The sequence below is a fragment of the Plasmodium gaboni genome, chromosome 3 (genome assembly GCF_001602025.1).
Source record: "Plasmodium gaboni strain SY75 chromosome 3, whole genome shotgun sequence".
Taxonomy (NCBI): Eukaryota; Apicomplexa; class Aconoidasida; order Haemosporida; family Plasmodiidae; genus Plasmodium; species Plasmodium gaboni.
In genome coordinates, this window is record NC_031483.1 from 162475 (window position 1) to 181725 (window position 19251).

Here is a 19251-nt window from a genome sequence, read left to right on the forward strand (position 1 = left end):
AAGAAAAAAAATATATATATATATATATATATTTAATATTATCAAATGTAATATTTTATATATTAAAGAATTAATTTTATATATATTTAATTTTTTAATATAACAGTATTATTTTGTTTTAATATTTTTATAATAATGTGATGAGCATAATAAGGAAGTATAAAAATGAATTAATACATTATTATATATAATAGATGAAAAAATATTTTTTACACCTTGTTATATATTTTTTGATAATATTATATTATGGCTTTTATGTTTAAAAGAGAAGGTTGTTATAGTAAGAATAGATTAAATGAAGTGTTTAGAAAAAATAAGCCATTTATTAATCAACTGATGTATGATTTAACATCCTTTCATTATGAGAATTATATGAAAAATAAAATTCATAAAAATATTATGAATAACTATAATAGTAATAAAACATAAAAATATATGTATATATAATATATATGAGTCTACATGTGTGCATATATATATATATAAATAAATAAATATATATATATATATATATATATATATATATATATATTTTTATTGTCTAGACATAGAAAAAATTCAGTCAATGCTGAATTTAATAAATGGCGAAAAGGAAAATGCTTTTAAAATAAAAACTGGTTAATATAAAATAAATAATATGAAAATATACATACATACACATATATATATATATATATATATATTTTTTTATAACCGTAGGATACTTTTACTTTCGTAGTGGAGTTCCAGTGATCACGCCACACATTGAACAGACCAACGAATTTGCTGAAAGTAATAATTATACATACAACTTTAAAAACATAAAAAAGAAATATCTTAAGGAAGTTTACGATTCGTATAAACACAAAATTGGAGGTACCGACCCATCAGTACCTCATTTTTATAAGCACAAGTGAAAAGTATAATTTTTTTTTTGTCAAAAGTGTAAAATAAAATATCAATAAATAAATAAATATATATATATATATGTATATATATATATATAATTATATTTTTTTTTAGTAATGTTTACATATTTATATATTATAAATAAAGAAACCATTTTGTGATAACATCATGGAATATTCAAATATTATTTATTTTATTTTATTTTATTTTTTTAATTTCTTTTAATAACTTTCTCAAAACAATATAAAAAATTATATAAAAAGTTTTTATACATTTTTAAAATGTTAATATTATATATATTACATACAAATAAAAAAAAAAAAAAAAAAAAGCAAAGTATATCCACACATATATATATTCATAAAAAGAAGATATTATTAAGACATTTATAGAATATACATATTTTCATAACAATATAATTACAATATAAAGAATTATATAAAAAGTTTTTATACATTTTTAAAATGTTAATATTATATATATTACATACAAATAAAAAAAAAAAAAAAAAAAAAAAACAAAGTATATCCACACATATATATATTCATAAAAAGAAGATATTATTAAGACATTTATAGAATATACATATTTTCATAACAATATAATTATTATCTAATCAAAAAATCGTAATATACTTCATTTAAGTCTACTTCTAAAAATAAATCGTTAATATCATTTTCTACAGAATTTAATTCTTTTAATAAGATGATTGTTTCTTCTTTCGATTTTTTCATCGAATATTTATAGAAATTTAATTTAATTTTTTTGGATAAATAAACTAATACGAGTGGTAAATTTTTACAAGAGTGTATAGATATTTTTTTTTTCTTTTTCTTTTTTTTCCTATTTAATTCATGTAAGTCATAATTTAATAGGCTATTAAAATGTATCCATTTGTGATTACTTTGGCTAGGATAACCATCATCTGATGAGAGATACATATTATTATTATTGTTATTATTGTTTATGTTTTCTTGAAACTCATCATCAGTCATATGCATATTATAAGGTACCATCATATTATTCATACTATTATTACTATTCATCATATCATTATCATCTGATGTATCATCTGTTATAATATTTTTATTTATATTATCCTTTGAAAATGTATTTGAAAAATTACTCTTTATAGAATTAACTGAAGAACTACTAAGATTATTTTCAAAAGATGAATATCCAGATAATTCATTTTTTGTACTTAATATATATTCTCTTAAATAATTATCATTATAATATAAATTTCTTTTTAATGTATTTCCATCAATTTGTTGTGGATAAAAATGTACACTTCTTTTTCTTTCATCATCATCAATAATTTTAACAGAATTATTTTCATTATCATAATAATTATAATCTACAATCACATCTTCAACATCTACATCTACTATATCAACATCATCATCAACATCAACATCATATTCTTCTTCTTCACCTTCATCATATTCACTACCTTCTTGTAAACTACTATTATATGTTCTATTACTTTTTTCATTTTTTAATTCTTCAGAGGATATATATTTTTTATTTATTAAATTATTCGATGAGTATATTCTTTCGATAATATCAAGGAAGGGCACGAATTTACTTTCATCTAATTTGATGCTTGTTCCAACACTATTACTATGAATATTATTATTTATATTATTATTATTTATATTATTATTTAAATTGTTATCATTTGTTATCATATTAGTATTGTTTAATATAATTCCCTTTTTTATATCTACCATTGATGAAATGTTATCTGATCTGACAGACGTAAAATTATTTTTGCTTTCATATAAATAATCTTCTTGATTAGAATTCAAATATACAGTTATTACATCATCTACACTATCTTGATTATCATGATTTAATTTTGTTTGTTCTGTAATGTTTTGATTTTCATCATAATTCACAAAATAATCATCTGTAGTTAAAGCTTTTTTCTTTTTATTATTATTCATAACATTTTGTTGATTCATATTACTTGTAAAATCATTAGAACGTTCATTAAAATTATACATATTATTATTATTATTTATTATTATTATTCATTTGATTATGGTTTAAGATATTATTTTGTTCTACGTTTTGTCGTATTGCATTATTTACCATACATCCAACATCCTTACTACTATTTATGTTACCTGTCATTGATAAAGATTTATCTTCATATGACATGGTATTAAAATTTTTCATTTTATTAGCATATGCTGAATTATCTTTTCTTTTATAATAAGTATCATCAAAGAACCTTCCTTGTGTTTTTAAAGAATTTTCTTCATCCACAGAAATATTATATGCACTACTTTCATCCTTATCACTAGATGAACTAACATAACGTGCTACATTATGCTTCTTGGTTTTCTTCTTGTTATTATATTCCAATGTTTTTTGTCCAGGATAATATATCATAAGATTATCTTGTTGTTTATTATTTTCTTCAAGACGATTTTTTTTTATAGAAATATCTTTAAAAAATATCCAAGAATAGAAATTAATAAAACTCACATTTCTTTTAATTAATATATTTATTATGATTAATAATGTTTTTAATAAGGAAAGAACATCTTTATTATTATATGAATTGAAATCATATATATAATTATCATCCTCTTTATCAATATTTTGAATATTCTCAACAGCCATTTTGTATTTTATCCTTTCAACATGATATATTTGTAATATTAAAGAAATGAAAGTAGGAATGATAATATATATTTCATTCTCATCATTTTTTATAATAATAATACATATTAATATTAATATTTCTCTATATAATTTCAAATCGTTACAGAATTTAATATATTCAGAAATATTTTCTGCAATTTTTGGCAAATGACATAAATAAAAATTTCGATTTCCAGCTAGTATAATAAGTGATAATTTATTAATATAATTGATCCTAGAATTAATAATATTAAATTTTAAAGAAAAAATACTGCTTGTAGGTACTAGTAATAATTCATCTATATTTGTTTCATTAAGCTTCTTAAATAATGTTGATAAAGCTTTAATACATCTAATATCTACATTGGTTATATAAGAATATAAATCGAATGTAATTTTTTTTATATAATATTTGGAATTAGCATTATAATCTATTAATAGATTCATATTAATAAAAATACATATCTATAAAATATATTTTGTAAACTATTATTATATATTAAAGATATATATTTACTAAAATGTTCATAAAAAATATTAACAGATGATTCACATATATAACTTTTATTGCTACCATTATAATTGACTGTATGATAAAAACACATAAGTAAAAAGGATAATGCATTTATAGCTGCTATTTCTGAATAATCATGAATATTAAAATTTTTTTCTATTAATTTTATATTTTTTATATAAAAATATCTAATGTTTTTATTATATTTTTTTATATGAAAATAATTATTATTTATAAAATAATTCTGAATAATATAATATATATTAAATGGTTGAACAAAATTTGGTAAAGGTGTTTGTATATTATAATTATTTTTTACATTTTTAGAATAATAACTATATAAAGATATTTGAATTAATATACTAATCTGTTCTACTATTATTTTCTTTTGTAATTTATCATTAAATACATATATATGATTATTTTCTATAATAAATAATATATATAAAAACCATAAACTACTCATAATATTTTGTGATGTTTGTGTAATTTTTTTTATAAAAGAAAATATAAAATCTATAAAATGATTTATAATTCTTTTCGTTAATGTACATATATTTAAATATATATTAAATAAGAAATACATAAATTCATTCAAATTTATTTTACTTTTATATTTCTCATAATAATTTAATAAATCATCTATAATCTTTATTAATATAACATCATCAAATTCTGTTAATAAAGTTAAAGAAAAAGATAATTTCTTTTTTTCTATACATTCATCTGAATTATTCATAACTATCATACTCTTCTTTATAGTATTCTTATTAAACTTTGACATAAAATTCAATTTTTTTAATAAATTCTTTTCTTTCTTAAAATATTCACGTATCTTTTCTCTTTTGATTTTTTTATTACCTCCGACAATACCGTTATTGTCTAAAAAACTTTCTACTTCGATTTTTTCATCATCATCAAAGCTGACTTTATTAACACTACTACTATAATAATAATTATTATTATTATTATTGTTATTATATATGTTACTATTACTACTATTATTATTATTATTATTATTATTATTGTTGTTGTTATTATCATTATTATTATTATTATTATTGTTGTTGTTATTATCTGTTCTTATATTTTGTCTATTCATCTTCCTTCTGTGCTCCTTATATAATTTCTCTCTCTGCTCATAATAATAATCTGATTTATTTAATCTTTCTTTATTATACTCATTTCTATTTTTTATATAATCTTTGAATATACTATACAAATTGTCAATAAACAAAAACTCTGGCCTAGTTATAAAATATAATAATTTATTAATAGATATGATATTGCTTAAACAAACTTTTAATAACATAATCTTCTTATTCTTTTTAGAACCCATATTAAAAGCATAATTATTTCTATTCATACGATTTTTACAATTATATATAAATGTATTTTCATGATTATTACAAAATCCATAGTTATTCTTTTGTTCATTTTTTATTAAATTATTTTTATCATCATAATAATTTGTATTATAAACACCATTAACATCGCCCATTTTTTCTCTCCTATTATATCCCTCATTTGTTTTTAAGTCCTCACTATAAATATTGTTATGATTAATATTGTGATTATTATTATTATTCATATTATTCATATTGCCCATATTATTTTCATCCTTTTGAGAAAAGTAGTATTCATTATTGTTCACATTAGGATTGAACATTATATTATTTCTTGGCATTACATTATTTTCTTCTTGACCCGAATTTATATTCACATGTCCACTATTATTATTATTATTATTATCATATATAGCATGTGCTTCCACATTCTTACCATAATTATAATTATTAAAAAACTTATTATTTGAATTATCCATGTTATTATAATTACTGTTGCCAAATTGGTTCACATCATTTTCTTTATACATATATTGATGATTATTATTATGATGATCTGATTTATCTTGATTGTTTATATTATTGACCATCACATTTTGATTATTTTTATTATATGCAAAAATATTATTATTATTATTATTATTATTCATATTTGTAAGTCTCATAGATATATCATTATTTACATTATTCATATAACTATACGTACTGCTGTTATCAATGTTATTCACATTTCCACTTGGGTCATTATTTCTATTCATTATCTGTATATCTTGCTTACTATTATTATTATTAAGAAAATTATTATTGGAGTTATTTACATTATTTCTCATATTATCATTATCCTTATTGAAATCACTACTATTATGTGAATAAAACGAATTAATATTATTATTATTATTGTAAGAGTTTGGATTCTTAAAGTTCCCTCCTGTCACATTATTTATATCTGCATTCATATTATTCAATCCACGATTATAATTAAAATTACTACTATTATTTATATCATTTTGATTAATATTTTCATTTGAATTAATGTTATTTCCCCTGGCCACACTTGAAGACGCATCATTAAATCTAATATTATTGTTTGTTTGTTGGGATACCTGATACATATCATTTACACTATTGATATTGTTCATATTATTCATATTGTTGATATTGTTGATATTATTCATATTATTCATATTATTCATATTATTGATATTATTCATATTATTCATATTATTCATATTATTCATATTATTCATATTATTCATGTTATTCATATTATTCATATTATTCATATTATTAATGTTCGATATATTATCGTTAAAAGCATTACTTTCATTATTATTATTATTATTGTTGTTATATATGTTACTATTATTATTATTGTTGTTGTATATGTTACTATTATTATTATTACATAGATTACTATTATTATCATAATATATATAACTATTATTATTCGTTACATTATTCTTGTCGTCATTATTAATCAAGTGCTTATTATGCTTGTAATATAATTTAATTTTTTTCTTTAGAAATGCATATAAATTAAATATTACAGAGAACAAGTTGGATATATTTTTATGCTGCACATTTACAAATTTATCATCTGTTTTTATAGAAAAAATGGTACAAAAACTAGCTGTAGACATTTTATTATTACTTAAAGCATTTTCTATAATATCAATTGTAATATTATCATCTTGATATTTTTTATCACATTTTAATTCATTTTTCATTTCATCTCTATATATTAATTTAAATATTTCTATCAAGAATTGACAAAATTTCATAATAAAAAAAATATTTTTCTTTTTTTTTTGATCTTCCATTTTAATAATATATAATAAATCTAAAAAGAAAACGGTTAGATAATAATTTTTTACTTCTTTTTCATCAATAATATTTTCTATTAAATCAATTATAGTTTTTAAAACTTCTTTATATAAAACTTGTTCATTTAAATTAAAAATGATGGTCATAGATTTTCTTAATATACTAAAAATAAAGACATCATTTTTCATATTATAATTATTTCTATTTATAATTTCAAAATGATATTTACTAGCACTAATAAATTCTTCATAATTATTATATTTCATACGTTTAAAAACTTTATCTTTCTCTGTATTTTCATTTGTTAAAAATTTCTTATCAATATTCTTTTCATATAATGGTAAAATATATCTTATAAAATGTACTAGTTGTAATTGTAATACATAATATTTCTTAACAGTAAAATAATAATATAAAAATAATAAATGATGTATAATTTGTCTATAATATAAATTTAAAATTTTCATATATTCAAACTTTTTATTATGATTCATATTGAATATATTATTTAACATACTTAATGTATCTCTTTTAAATTCCAACAAGGAATTATGTTTTAAATTATTCTTTTCTTTTTGTATTATATTATTTGCACTATTATTTAATTCGCTAATATTTTCATTCAAATATATTATTTTTAAAAATAATATAAAAAACACATCTAAATAATTTCGAAAAAAGAAAGAATTTATATTACCTTCTGTACATATATAACAAATAATTATGGCCATATTTTTCTCATAATTTGTTAATGTCATTTTATTACGTGAATGATATATTTTTTTACTGATCTTATGTTTGTATAGCCAAAGCATAAAATTCTCCATATTTAAAAAGAAATAGCTAATATAATCAAATTTGCATTTTAGCTTTTTAAGATATTTCTCATAAGTATTTATTAAATTCATGTAATTGTTTTCTCTAGCATTTTCACTTACATATAAATTGTTATTAACAAAATTATTGTTACAATTATTATTATTATTATTATTATTATTGTTGTTGTTATGTGTGTTATTATGTGTGTTATTAATTGTGTTATTATTTATGTTGATGTTATTCATATTATCCTTCAAAGATACATACTGGGATTTTCTTTGGTCTATCGCTTCAACCATAGCATTATTATCATACACGTTTCCATTATTTTTAACCACACTATATGAGAAATCATTTTTCATCATTTCAATTTGGTTATACAAATTTTCTATTTGTATTATCAAATCAAACATACTTATAATTATATTATCAAATATATAAGACAAGTTTTCCTTATTTCGCATTATATATTTTATTAAATAATAATTTATCAAATTATTACGTCTACTATATAACTTAAATACATCATGTGTTAGATTATAAAAATTTGAATGAATTATATGATATTCATTTGTCTTACTATTAATTATATATTCTAATATCACCTTTACATTTATAGTCAACTCATGATTATCTTTACATTTTAAACTTTTCTTTAAAATCTTTAAACAAAACATATTATCACAGAAAAAATATAAATAATTTATATCAAAAAATAATTTTATAAACTTTTTATTTTTCTTCAATATTTTTATATACTGGAAAATATATTTTGCTATATTATTTGAATATGGTAATAAAAACTCCACAAATCTTTTATTAAATAATAATTCTTCTTCAGAACTTCTAAAATAATTACGATATTTATTATTACAATTATTCATACTATTCATATTATTATTCATATTATTAGTATTATTCATACTATTCATATTATTATTCATATTATTATTATTATTGTTATTTGTTATATCTTCATTCATATATTTCATTTTATTTAATTCACCAAAATTCTTATTTCTAATCTTATGTTTATTATAACTGAACATGTGTTCATCTTCATCATCTACATCTATATTATCTTCTTCATCATGTTCCATGTCACTATCATTTACAACACCCATCATACCACCATGTAACATTATCTCTTTATCACTTGTTAAATAATAATAATATTTATTACTACCTCTTCTACCATATTTCTTATTCATCAATTTATTTTTACGTATATTTTTCTTCTTTTTCTTTTTCCCTTTTTTTGATGACACATTTTTTAATTCATCCACATCTAAATCTTCTTCATCCTCTTCCTCTTCATCTTCCAATTCGTCCTCATCATCCTCGTCGTCATCATCATCATCATCGTCGTCAGTTTCATTACCATCTTCTTTAATTTTATAATTCTTTAACAAGGATTTATTAAAATTAATACGTATTATATGTAAAAATAAGAAACACCAAAAATAAAATTTATTCTTATTTTCACAAGTACAATTATTTAGTATATTTTTTAAAAAATAAAAACAACTCTTATCTAATTTTTCTTTTTCTATTAATAAATGATAATTATAAAATAAAAAAATAATATATTCATAATTATTTGTAAAGAAATATAATTCGTGATTCTTAATAATAGCATCAATTAAATTCTGTTTTAATTTATATTTATATTTCATAAGAATATTATGAAATGATTCATCATTTTCAATTCTTGAATAGTTATTATTATAACCCTTTTCGAAATAAAGTTTGTTATTATTTTCAAAGTTTACATTATTACCATCAAAAAAATAATTCACACTATTATTATTATTATTATTATTATTATTATTGTTGTTGTTGTTGTTGTCATTCATTTTGTTGTTCATGTGGTCCATGCTAGACATGCCATCATATTGAACATGTTGCATACTATCCATATTGTTAACACGATTTGACATCGTGACACTTGCATTAATCTCCATATTACTCATACTATTACTACTATCCTTACTTTCCATATTCTTCTTTTTTACCTTCCTCTTTATATAATTCATAGAATTATCAACCGTTCTCATTTTAATTTCATTTTCACTATATTCATTATTATCATATTTATTTTTTCTGTCAACTATTTCATTTTTAAATCCAATTTTTTGTATTTTATTTGAATATTCTTCCATCCGAGTACCATGAACATCGTGTGTATTCATATATAACATATGCTTATTATTATTAGCATAATAATGAGATTGATAATTCATCATTTTTCGATTTACATTATTTTGTGGTAATATATCCTTTACAATAATAGTTAAACATTTATTCAAATAATAATTATTATAATGTGTAACAAAGAAATAAAAATAATATAATGTACTATGTCTTCCTGATACGACATCATTTGAATCTATAAAATATTTTTCATTTAAATCTTTTACATGGCTATATTTTTTTATTATATTTATTATCTTCAAATTCAAAAAATTCATTAATTTTAAAGTAGCTAAATTAAAATGAAATAAAAATTGGATATATATATATTTATTCATTTGTTTTATAAATTCAACAAAAAAAGTCATAATATTTAATAAGTTAATATATTTCTTTATATATATATTTGTATAATGTACAAATAAATTATCATTTCTTCTTAAATAATAAAATGTATATAAAAAGATATTTAATATATTTTCATAACTTATTAAATTTAAATTTAACATATTCTTTAAAAATGTTTTTATAGATGTATTTTCTCTATTTTTATAACAAAAATTTAATAAATATAAAAATGCTTGTTCCATAATATATCTATTTATATTAATATAATCTTTATTCTTAAATAATATATATATAACTTCAGCTATACTATTATAATCATCATCAGTTTTGTTTTCTAATATATCAATTATAGTTTCACAATATATTTTATAGTTTTCAAAATTTATTTCTTTATCTTTAAAATTCTTTTCATCATTACTTTCATATAAATACAAATATTTAAAAATTCTTCTATTCAAACTTATATCTGATTTTTTTAATAAAAATATTACATTTCTAGCAATCAATTTTTTACTAGTGTCACTAAATAGGATACTATTATTATTATTATTATTGTTATTATTGTTGTTATTATTATCATCATCATCATCTTGATAATTATTTATATCTCCTGTGTTACTTAATTTTTTTTTTAATTGTTTTCTTCTATTTCTATTAGCACCTCCTAAATGAAGCATACTATTATTACTATCATTATTATGATTATTATCATATTGATCATCTTCATCATATTCATTAAAATAATTTTCATCATTATAATTATTTTTATGATAATTGTCATATTCGTCGTCATCGTCATTTTCATCATAATTCAAATTATCATCATCATTTATATTAATATGATGACCATTTTCTTCATATCCTTTTCTCATCATTTTGCCTTTAGACATTATAAAAACATCTTTCATATTTTCATTTCTTACTTGTCCATATTTTTCATTTTCTGTGGACATACTTATATCATGTTCATCATAATCTACACTTCCTTGATATTTCAAATTATTATTATTATTATGATTATTGTTATGTAATTTCCTTTGCATACTTTCTTCATATGAAAGTGGTCCATAATCAGATTTCAATCCTACATGTTTTTCTCCATATATATTTTTATCCTCATAATTAGGATCTTTATTATTTAAATTGTTCCAATGATTTTTTTCATCATTAGAAAGGTTCATTTTATTTTGTTTCGAATCCATAATATCGTCATGACTTTTAATAATACGATTGTGCATATTATCTAAATGTTCCTTCGAACTTGATATTTTATTATTTTCATTTAATAACATGAAATTATTATTTTTTTTTTCACTGTTATCATCTTGAAATGAAGATAATAAATCATCATCCATATGATCTTCTCCTATAATATTATGACGGTTTAACATTTTATTAGATTGTATGAGTGCCCTATCATTTTGTTTATTCATCATATCACCAAACATATAATCATTATTTATTTGAATATTATTAGTTTTATTATTATTTATATTATTTGGATTTATTCTATTATCATTCATACTATCCATATTACTATTATTTAATAGGACTGATGATGTACTTGCATTGAAAGGAGAATAAGGAGTCTTATCAATATGATAATCATTACTTTTATTTTTATCAATAATTTTTTTTTTATTATTTTTTTTATTTGGTACATATGATAAAGGGAAATTATTTATTAATAAGCTTAATGTTATTCTTTGATTTAATATATTTTTATCATTTAAACAATATATAATAGATGATAATACTAAATGATCTTTATATGGAAGAAGTTTTTTAATTCTTTCTTTTGATAATAAATATATTTGTGGGCTAAAAGATGCTTCTAAAAAATTTAAAATATTTGTTCTGATTTCAGGATGTCTTAATAATAATAACCATATATTATTAAAAAATATATTTTCACCAATATAATTATTTATAGAATAAATATATAACAATATATTATTATCACTATCAACCACGTTAAATAATGATAATAATAATGCATATGCAAATATATATACATTTTCTTTTAAACGTAATATACTCTTTATATTCTTAAAATATATTGTCTTCAAATTTATAGTACAATGTAGCATAAATTCAAATATGCCTGAACATAATATATGAATATTATTTATAAAAAAATCCATCTCCACCTTTTTAAAAATAGAAGAATATATTATCAAAGCTTTCGAATGGACTCCTGATGGTAATAAAGGATTCAAACATTGTGATAATCTACGAAATAATAAAAATTTTGATGATACATCTACAAATAATTCATATTTCTCAATTGTCAAATATAACTTCTGTAATATATTACTTAAATCAGCCCATTCCTGCACCTTCTCAAATAGTAATAATATATTAGTTATGTCATTATTTAATTTCTTCCTCAACAAACGTTTAGATTCCTCGCTCTTCTTTATCATTTTTAATTAACATGTCAAATTCCATACGTCGTCAAAAAAATTATAAAATAAAAGGAAAAAAATATATACAATTAAAAACAAAACAAAAAAAAACAAAATAGATCACCACTTTTTTTTTTTTTTTTTTTTTTTTTTTTATTTCTATAATTTTGTGGTACTCACGTGTGTATATTAAAAATCAATGTACTATTATATATAAATATAATATATATATATAAATATATATATATATATGTTTTACTTTAAATATACAATTATATTCTGCTCATTTTTTATATTTAATTTTTGGTAACCCTTTCATAAAATTAAAAAAGGTTTTTCTTAATTTAAAATAAAAAATAAATATATACACATATAAATTATATATATATATTATATATTATATATATATTCACATTTGTGGAAATTTGGAAAAATATTTTTAAATGGGCCAATATTTCAAATAATTAAAATATATTAAAAAAAAAAATTTTTTTTTTTTTTCTTTTTGAAAAAATTAAAAAACTGAAATATGACAAATAATTTTTTCAAACATTAAATATAACTATAATATAATAACAAAACAACGTGAAAAAAAAATAAAATAAAGTAAAATAAAATAAAATTTTTAACCGTAAAAAATATCAACACACATAGAAATATATATATATAAAAATATATATATATATATATATATATATGTATATTTATTTTTCAGGTAATAAAAAAAGATGTAATATTAAAGTATATATATGAAATAATATTACATATATACATGTATATTATAATATATTATATATATATATATAATAATATATTACGCTTAATTTTCTTTTATTAAAAATTTTCAATCTAAATCGTTTTTATATAATAAATATTTAAAATAATAAAAAAAAAAAAAAAAAACTATCGACATAAAATAAATATTTCGCCAAAAAAAGAATGTTGCTAAAAAATTTTTAAAAGCAAAAAAAAATTAAATTTTGAAGAAATAATAATAATGTTATTTATATATAAAAATATATATTTTATCATTATATTTTTTTTTATAAAATAATATATATATTTTTTTTTTATTTAAAATAACCATTAAATAAAGTCATATTATGGTAACTTTTAATTTAATATATTAGATGATAATTATAAAAAAATAAATATATATTATATGTTATATATATATATATATATATAAATATATTATTTTATTATTTATTTTTTTTTTGAATTTTTATCTATAAATTTTAATATAACATTTTTTATAATCTTCGTTTTGATATATAATATATATATATATATATTATATTATAAAATATTATATATATATTATATATACATATATATATATATATTATATATATCATATAGTATAAATAGTGTTATAATATACGTTTTCTTTCTACTTCATTATAATATTTTTTTGGTTTTTCAAATCGAGGTTTTTTCTTATTTACTTTCTCTCATTATAATATTATCCTTTAATAAATTGCGCTTTGGCATATATAATAATAATAATAATAATGATAATAAAACGTAAGAAGAATAAAATTAAATAAATTGTTTATAATAATTATATAAACAGAATTGAAAATCAAATATATAATTATTATGGTATTATATATATATTATTATATATAAGTACAATTTAATTCTATATAATATGTATATATTAAAATAGGGGGGTAGTCCTTATAAAAATATATATATATATATATATATAAATTTTTTTTTTTTTTTTTTTTTTTTTGAGTTTTTTTTGCATTTTTTTTCTGTATTATATAATAAAAAAATATTTTATACTTAATAGGAAAAATATATATATATATATTGAGATATGTACTATTCATTTGAATAATTTTTTTTTTTAGTACCATTAAAAAGGTTTAATATTTTCTTTATAATTTACAATTCATAGATTTTTTTTTTTTTTTTTTTTAACCTACAAATTGATGGTTATAGGTATATATTAAAATAATAGTTATTCTTAATATATTGATCTTATAAAACGTGTGCGAGAAAAAAAAAAAAAATACTATATATATATATAATATATATATAATATATATATATTATTTATATATCATTTTAATGTATAAGGCTTATAGATACCTTTTGACAAGTTTTAAAATAACAATATTGTTGGCTCTTTAAAAAAAAAAAAAAATTTTAATAATTTATATATATATATATGATGAAGACTATTATGTATTAAAAAAAAAAAAAAAGTATAATATTTGATTATTTTTTATTTTTCTTCTTTTTCATTATTAATCATTTTTGAGGTATAATATAACTGGGCAGTGGTCAGATCCATAGAAATTATTATGGAAAACACTAAATCCTTGTATATGTATTTTATTAATACGATTAAGAAATTCTTTGGATACAATAAAATGATCAATTCTCATAGCTTTATTACATGATTTACCTAGAAGAAATGGACATCTCCAAGTATAGATATTATCATTAATATTAGGTGTGTGTTGAATATTATTTTTTTTATCTTCATTTTGTTTTATATTTTGTAAATATCTATATGAGTCAACTAAATTTCCAGCATTTAAAATTTTCTGGAAATTTTTTCTTTCAAAATCAGTACATCCAGGTTGCCCTATAAATTCTTTTGGAACGTTTCCTTTTTTCATTCTTCTGAATTCAGCTGGATGTGATAAATCGATATCTTCTGGAGCTATATTTAAATCTCCTGTCCATACTAGTGGTTTTTGTTTTTCATTTTTAATAATAGTAACAAATTTTTGTAATTGTTCATCAAATAATCTTCTTCTTTCAAATTTAACATGATCAAAACCATTGTTAGGTGTATATGTTGATAATAAAAAGAAATTTGAGAACTCAACTAAAATAACACGACCTTCATCATGATGTATATGTGCATTGTTTTCAAAAAATAAATTATATCTTATAGATTCTATATGTATACTTTTTTTTACTAAAACTAATTGACCACTATATTTAATATTAGCTAAACTAAAATATGCATTATAATTTTTAAAATCATCATTTAATATTTGTTCCATAATTTCATAATCAGCTAAACTTTTTTGATCACTATTTTTTATTTTTCCTCTATCACGTATTCCATCGTTTTTGTTTTTATTCTTATTTTTATTATCACCTGATTCTGATAAATTCATAGCTGGTAATCTAACCTCTTGAAAACATAATACATCAGCATTAAGATCATTAAAAAAATTCATAAATTCACTCCATTTTTTTTTATTCTTATAACGTACAGTTATACTATTCATATTCCACGTAACAATAATTTTAACTTCATTCTCTATATTAGACTTTACTACAATATCTTCAGTTAATATTTTTTTATAACTTAATTCGTTATTTATATCTACAGGTCTAATTCTTTTTTTCTCATTAACATTAGAATTGTTGCATTGGATATTTCTATCTTCTTCCACTTTAATATTTATATTGGTAATCTCTTGATCAATATTTTGTTTTTCTTCTTCTTTATCATTCATTTCTATTTCCACATCTCTTAAACTTTCATCCTTTACACATTCTTCTTTCATTTCTTCAGCTTTGATTGGTAGTATATTATTTAACTGTGTATAAAGCTTATTATTATTTAGAATATTATTAACAATAGGATTTGTTACCTCTTCTTTAACTATAAGTTTCGTTTCTTTAAGACTAAAGGGATAATTATTACTATTAATACTATTAATACTATTAATATTATTATTATTATTTTGTTCGTTACTGTTTTTTATTTCTTTTACTTCTTTTATTGTATTTGCCAATTTTTGTGATTCATGAGTGTCTAATGCATAATTATTTGTTTTCTTTATTTCAGCTATATCAATAGGCATCGTTCTATTATTACAAGCATATATATTATTCAAACTTCTCTGATAAAATATTTTTTTCGTTTTAACTTTTGTTGAAAAGTAAGTTAATTTTTTATGAAATATTAAAAAATGAAGACTAGTAATTTTCATTAACCTTTATATAATAAGTATCATCCTCACATATAAATATAAATATGTAATTTAAACGGCATAATTATTAATATTATAAAATTTGAAAATTTAAACCAGAATATCACAAGGTTAAAAAGAAAATAAAAAAAAAATATATATATATATATATATATATATAATAATTTTAAAACGAACTATTCAAATATATATATGTATATATATATTAAATTTTTACTTTTATTTTCTCCTAGGAATATCATAATAGTAATATCTTTACACAAAAAAAATAATTAAAACGTGTGCAAAAAAAAAAAAAAAAAAAAATATCATACATATAAAAAAAAATATATATATATTATATATATATTATATCAACAAAACAATTTAAGAATTCAAAGGATAAAAAAAAAAAAAAGTAATATGACATATATAATATATAGTCATTATATGTATAATATAATATTTCACATTAATATATATACATATATATAAAATTACAATATATGTATATTCTCTTTTTCGAATAAATAAATATTATTTCGCGTATTAATAAAAATTCTCATTTAATAATATTTATATTGCATTGAACACGATAAATATATATATATATATATATATATATGATAATATATTTATACTTGCATATCGCAAAGATAATACATTGTTCATTCTAAAAAGCATGTGAAAAAGAATCAATATAATAATGTGGGTGATAAATGCCATAGATCTTAGAAAATAAGTACCTTGCCTTATATTAAAACAACATTAAAATATTAAACATAATATATATATATATATATATATATATATATATATATTTATATATTTATTTATTTATATGTATGATTGTTTAATAAATAATTTGTGTGAAAATTTTTTTTAAAACAAAAAGGAAGAAACTTTATTATTTTTGTAATTTTATAAAAAATTAAAAACTTCAATTTAAAAAAAAAAGATAATACACTTGTTATTTTTTTTTTTATTTTATTTTTTTAATTATAACGTAAACAATTTGGACACATACATAAATATATAGTAATACACAAATATGTATATGCGTAATACACGTAGAAAAAAAAAAAAAAAAAAATATATATATATATGTATATATATATATATATATATATATTTATATATATGCTTAATAAAAAGTAAAACAAAGGGTAAAATATGATAAATTTTTTTTTTTTTTTTTGGTGTAAATATAATATAAATAACATATTTTCTAAGGGTAAAATTTCCTATATTTTTTATAATTTTATAATTTTATAATTAATTGTTTGAATATACTTCTCCTTCGTTTGGTTGTGGTAATCTCTTATTAGCACTTGACAACATTTCTTGTCTCAAGGAAATTAAAATGGTTTCAATGGTATAATTTCTATTCCAGTTTTTTAATATATGTAAATTATTTTTAATGACCTAAAATATGAAGTAAATTAAAAATAAAGGAACATGTATATGTAACGAATGATAATATATTCTTATTATATAATAAATTATGATATATACTACTAATCATGTTATAATATAAGTGGATATAATTATATATATATATATATATATATATATATATATATGTGTGTATATATCCACTTTAAAGTTAAGGACTTACCCTTCCACAATTGTCGACACAGGACATTTCTATTTTAGTATCAAATTTGACTGTTGGGGGTGAATCAGGATAATTATCATCACAAAATATTGTGAGGGAATATATTCGATTTTCAAAAACAGTACCAGGTTGTCCAAAAATTGTACATGACCAATTAGACAAGGTAATATCATCAGCACTTTCTAATCCAAAAGAAACACCTTCACTTACGTTTCCTTTTTGTCCTCTTTCCAATTCATCTAATAATCTGAAACTTCTTGGTACAATTACCTAATAAAATAAATATTACCAAGTGAAAACAGCCAAAAAGGACATATATTAAATTATAAAATATATTACAATGAAACATACACATATATATATATATATATATATATATATATATGAGTGTATATAAAACTAATACACACAAATTAATTATATATATATAATTATAATTTTAGTTATCCATCCTTTTTCAAGTCTTTTGTTTATTACCTCACTCATTGTTTGATATCTTTGTCACGAAAAAAATATATATATGTAACAATATATAATCAAATAAATTAATATATATATATATATATATATATATATATATATATATATATTTATTTATTATATATATTATTTTATATTTACTCCCTTTTTTTTTTTTTTTTTTTTTTTTTTTTTTTTTTTTTTTTTTTTTTTTTTTTTTTTTTTT

General features: G+C 18.3%; 3 protein-coding genes and 1 pseudogene across 4 annotated transcripts; 1 reads left to right on the plus strand and 3 right to left on the minus strand.

Moving 5' to 3' along the window:
* Nucleotides 1-246: 246 nt before the first annotated feature.
* Nucleotides 247-896, plus strand: PGSY75_0305400 (hypothetical protein; the record flags this gene model as incomplete). The annotated part of the gene is made up of 3 exons (XM_018783912.1): nucleotides 247-415; nucleotides 546-617; nucleotides 700-896. 3 exons carry the CDS (start codon nucleotides 247-249, stop codon nucleotides 894-896), a joined length of 438 nt encoding a protein of 145 aa, XP_018643495.1.
* Nucleotides 897-1496: 600 nt separating this feature from the next.
* Nucleotides 1497-13013, minus strand: PGSY75_0305500 (hypothetical protein; annotated as a pseudogene; the record flags this gene model as incomplete). Its single annotated transcript is given in 3 exon segments — nucleotides 1497-2913; nucleotides 2915-3987; nucleotides 3990-13013. Coding segments are annotated over 3 exon segments (11514 nt in total).
* A 2243-nt stretch (nucleotides 13014-15256) lies between these two features.
* PGSY75_0305600 (putative AP endonuclease (DNA-[apurinic or apyrimidinic site] lyase)) lies at nucleotides 15257-16969 on the minus strand (the record flags this gene model as incomplete). Its single annotated transcript, XM_018783913.1, has 1 exon — nucleotides 15257-16969. One exon carries the CDS (start codon nucleotides 16967-16969, stop codon nucleotides 15257-15259), a length of 1713 nt encoding a protein of 570 aa, XP_018643496.1.
* A 1254-nt stretch (nucleotides 16970-18223) lies between these two features.
* On the minus strand, nucleotides 18224-19052 carry PGSY75_0305700 (putative ubiquitin-conjugating enzyme E2; the record flags this gene model as incomplete). The annotated part of the gene is made up of 3 exons (XM_018783914.1): nucleotides 18224-18373; nucleotides 18567-18836; nucleotides 19044-19052. The coding sequence occupies 3 exons, from the start codon at nucleotides 19050-19052 to the stop codon at nucleotides 18224-18226; spliced, it is 429 nt and encodes a 142-aa protein (XP_018643497.1).
* Nucleotides 19053-19251: the final 199 nt, after the last annotated feature.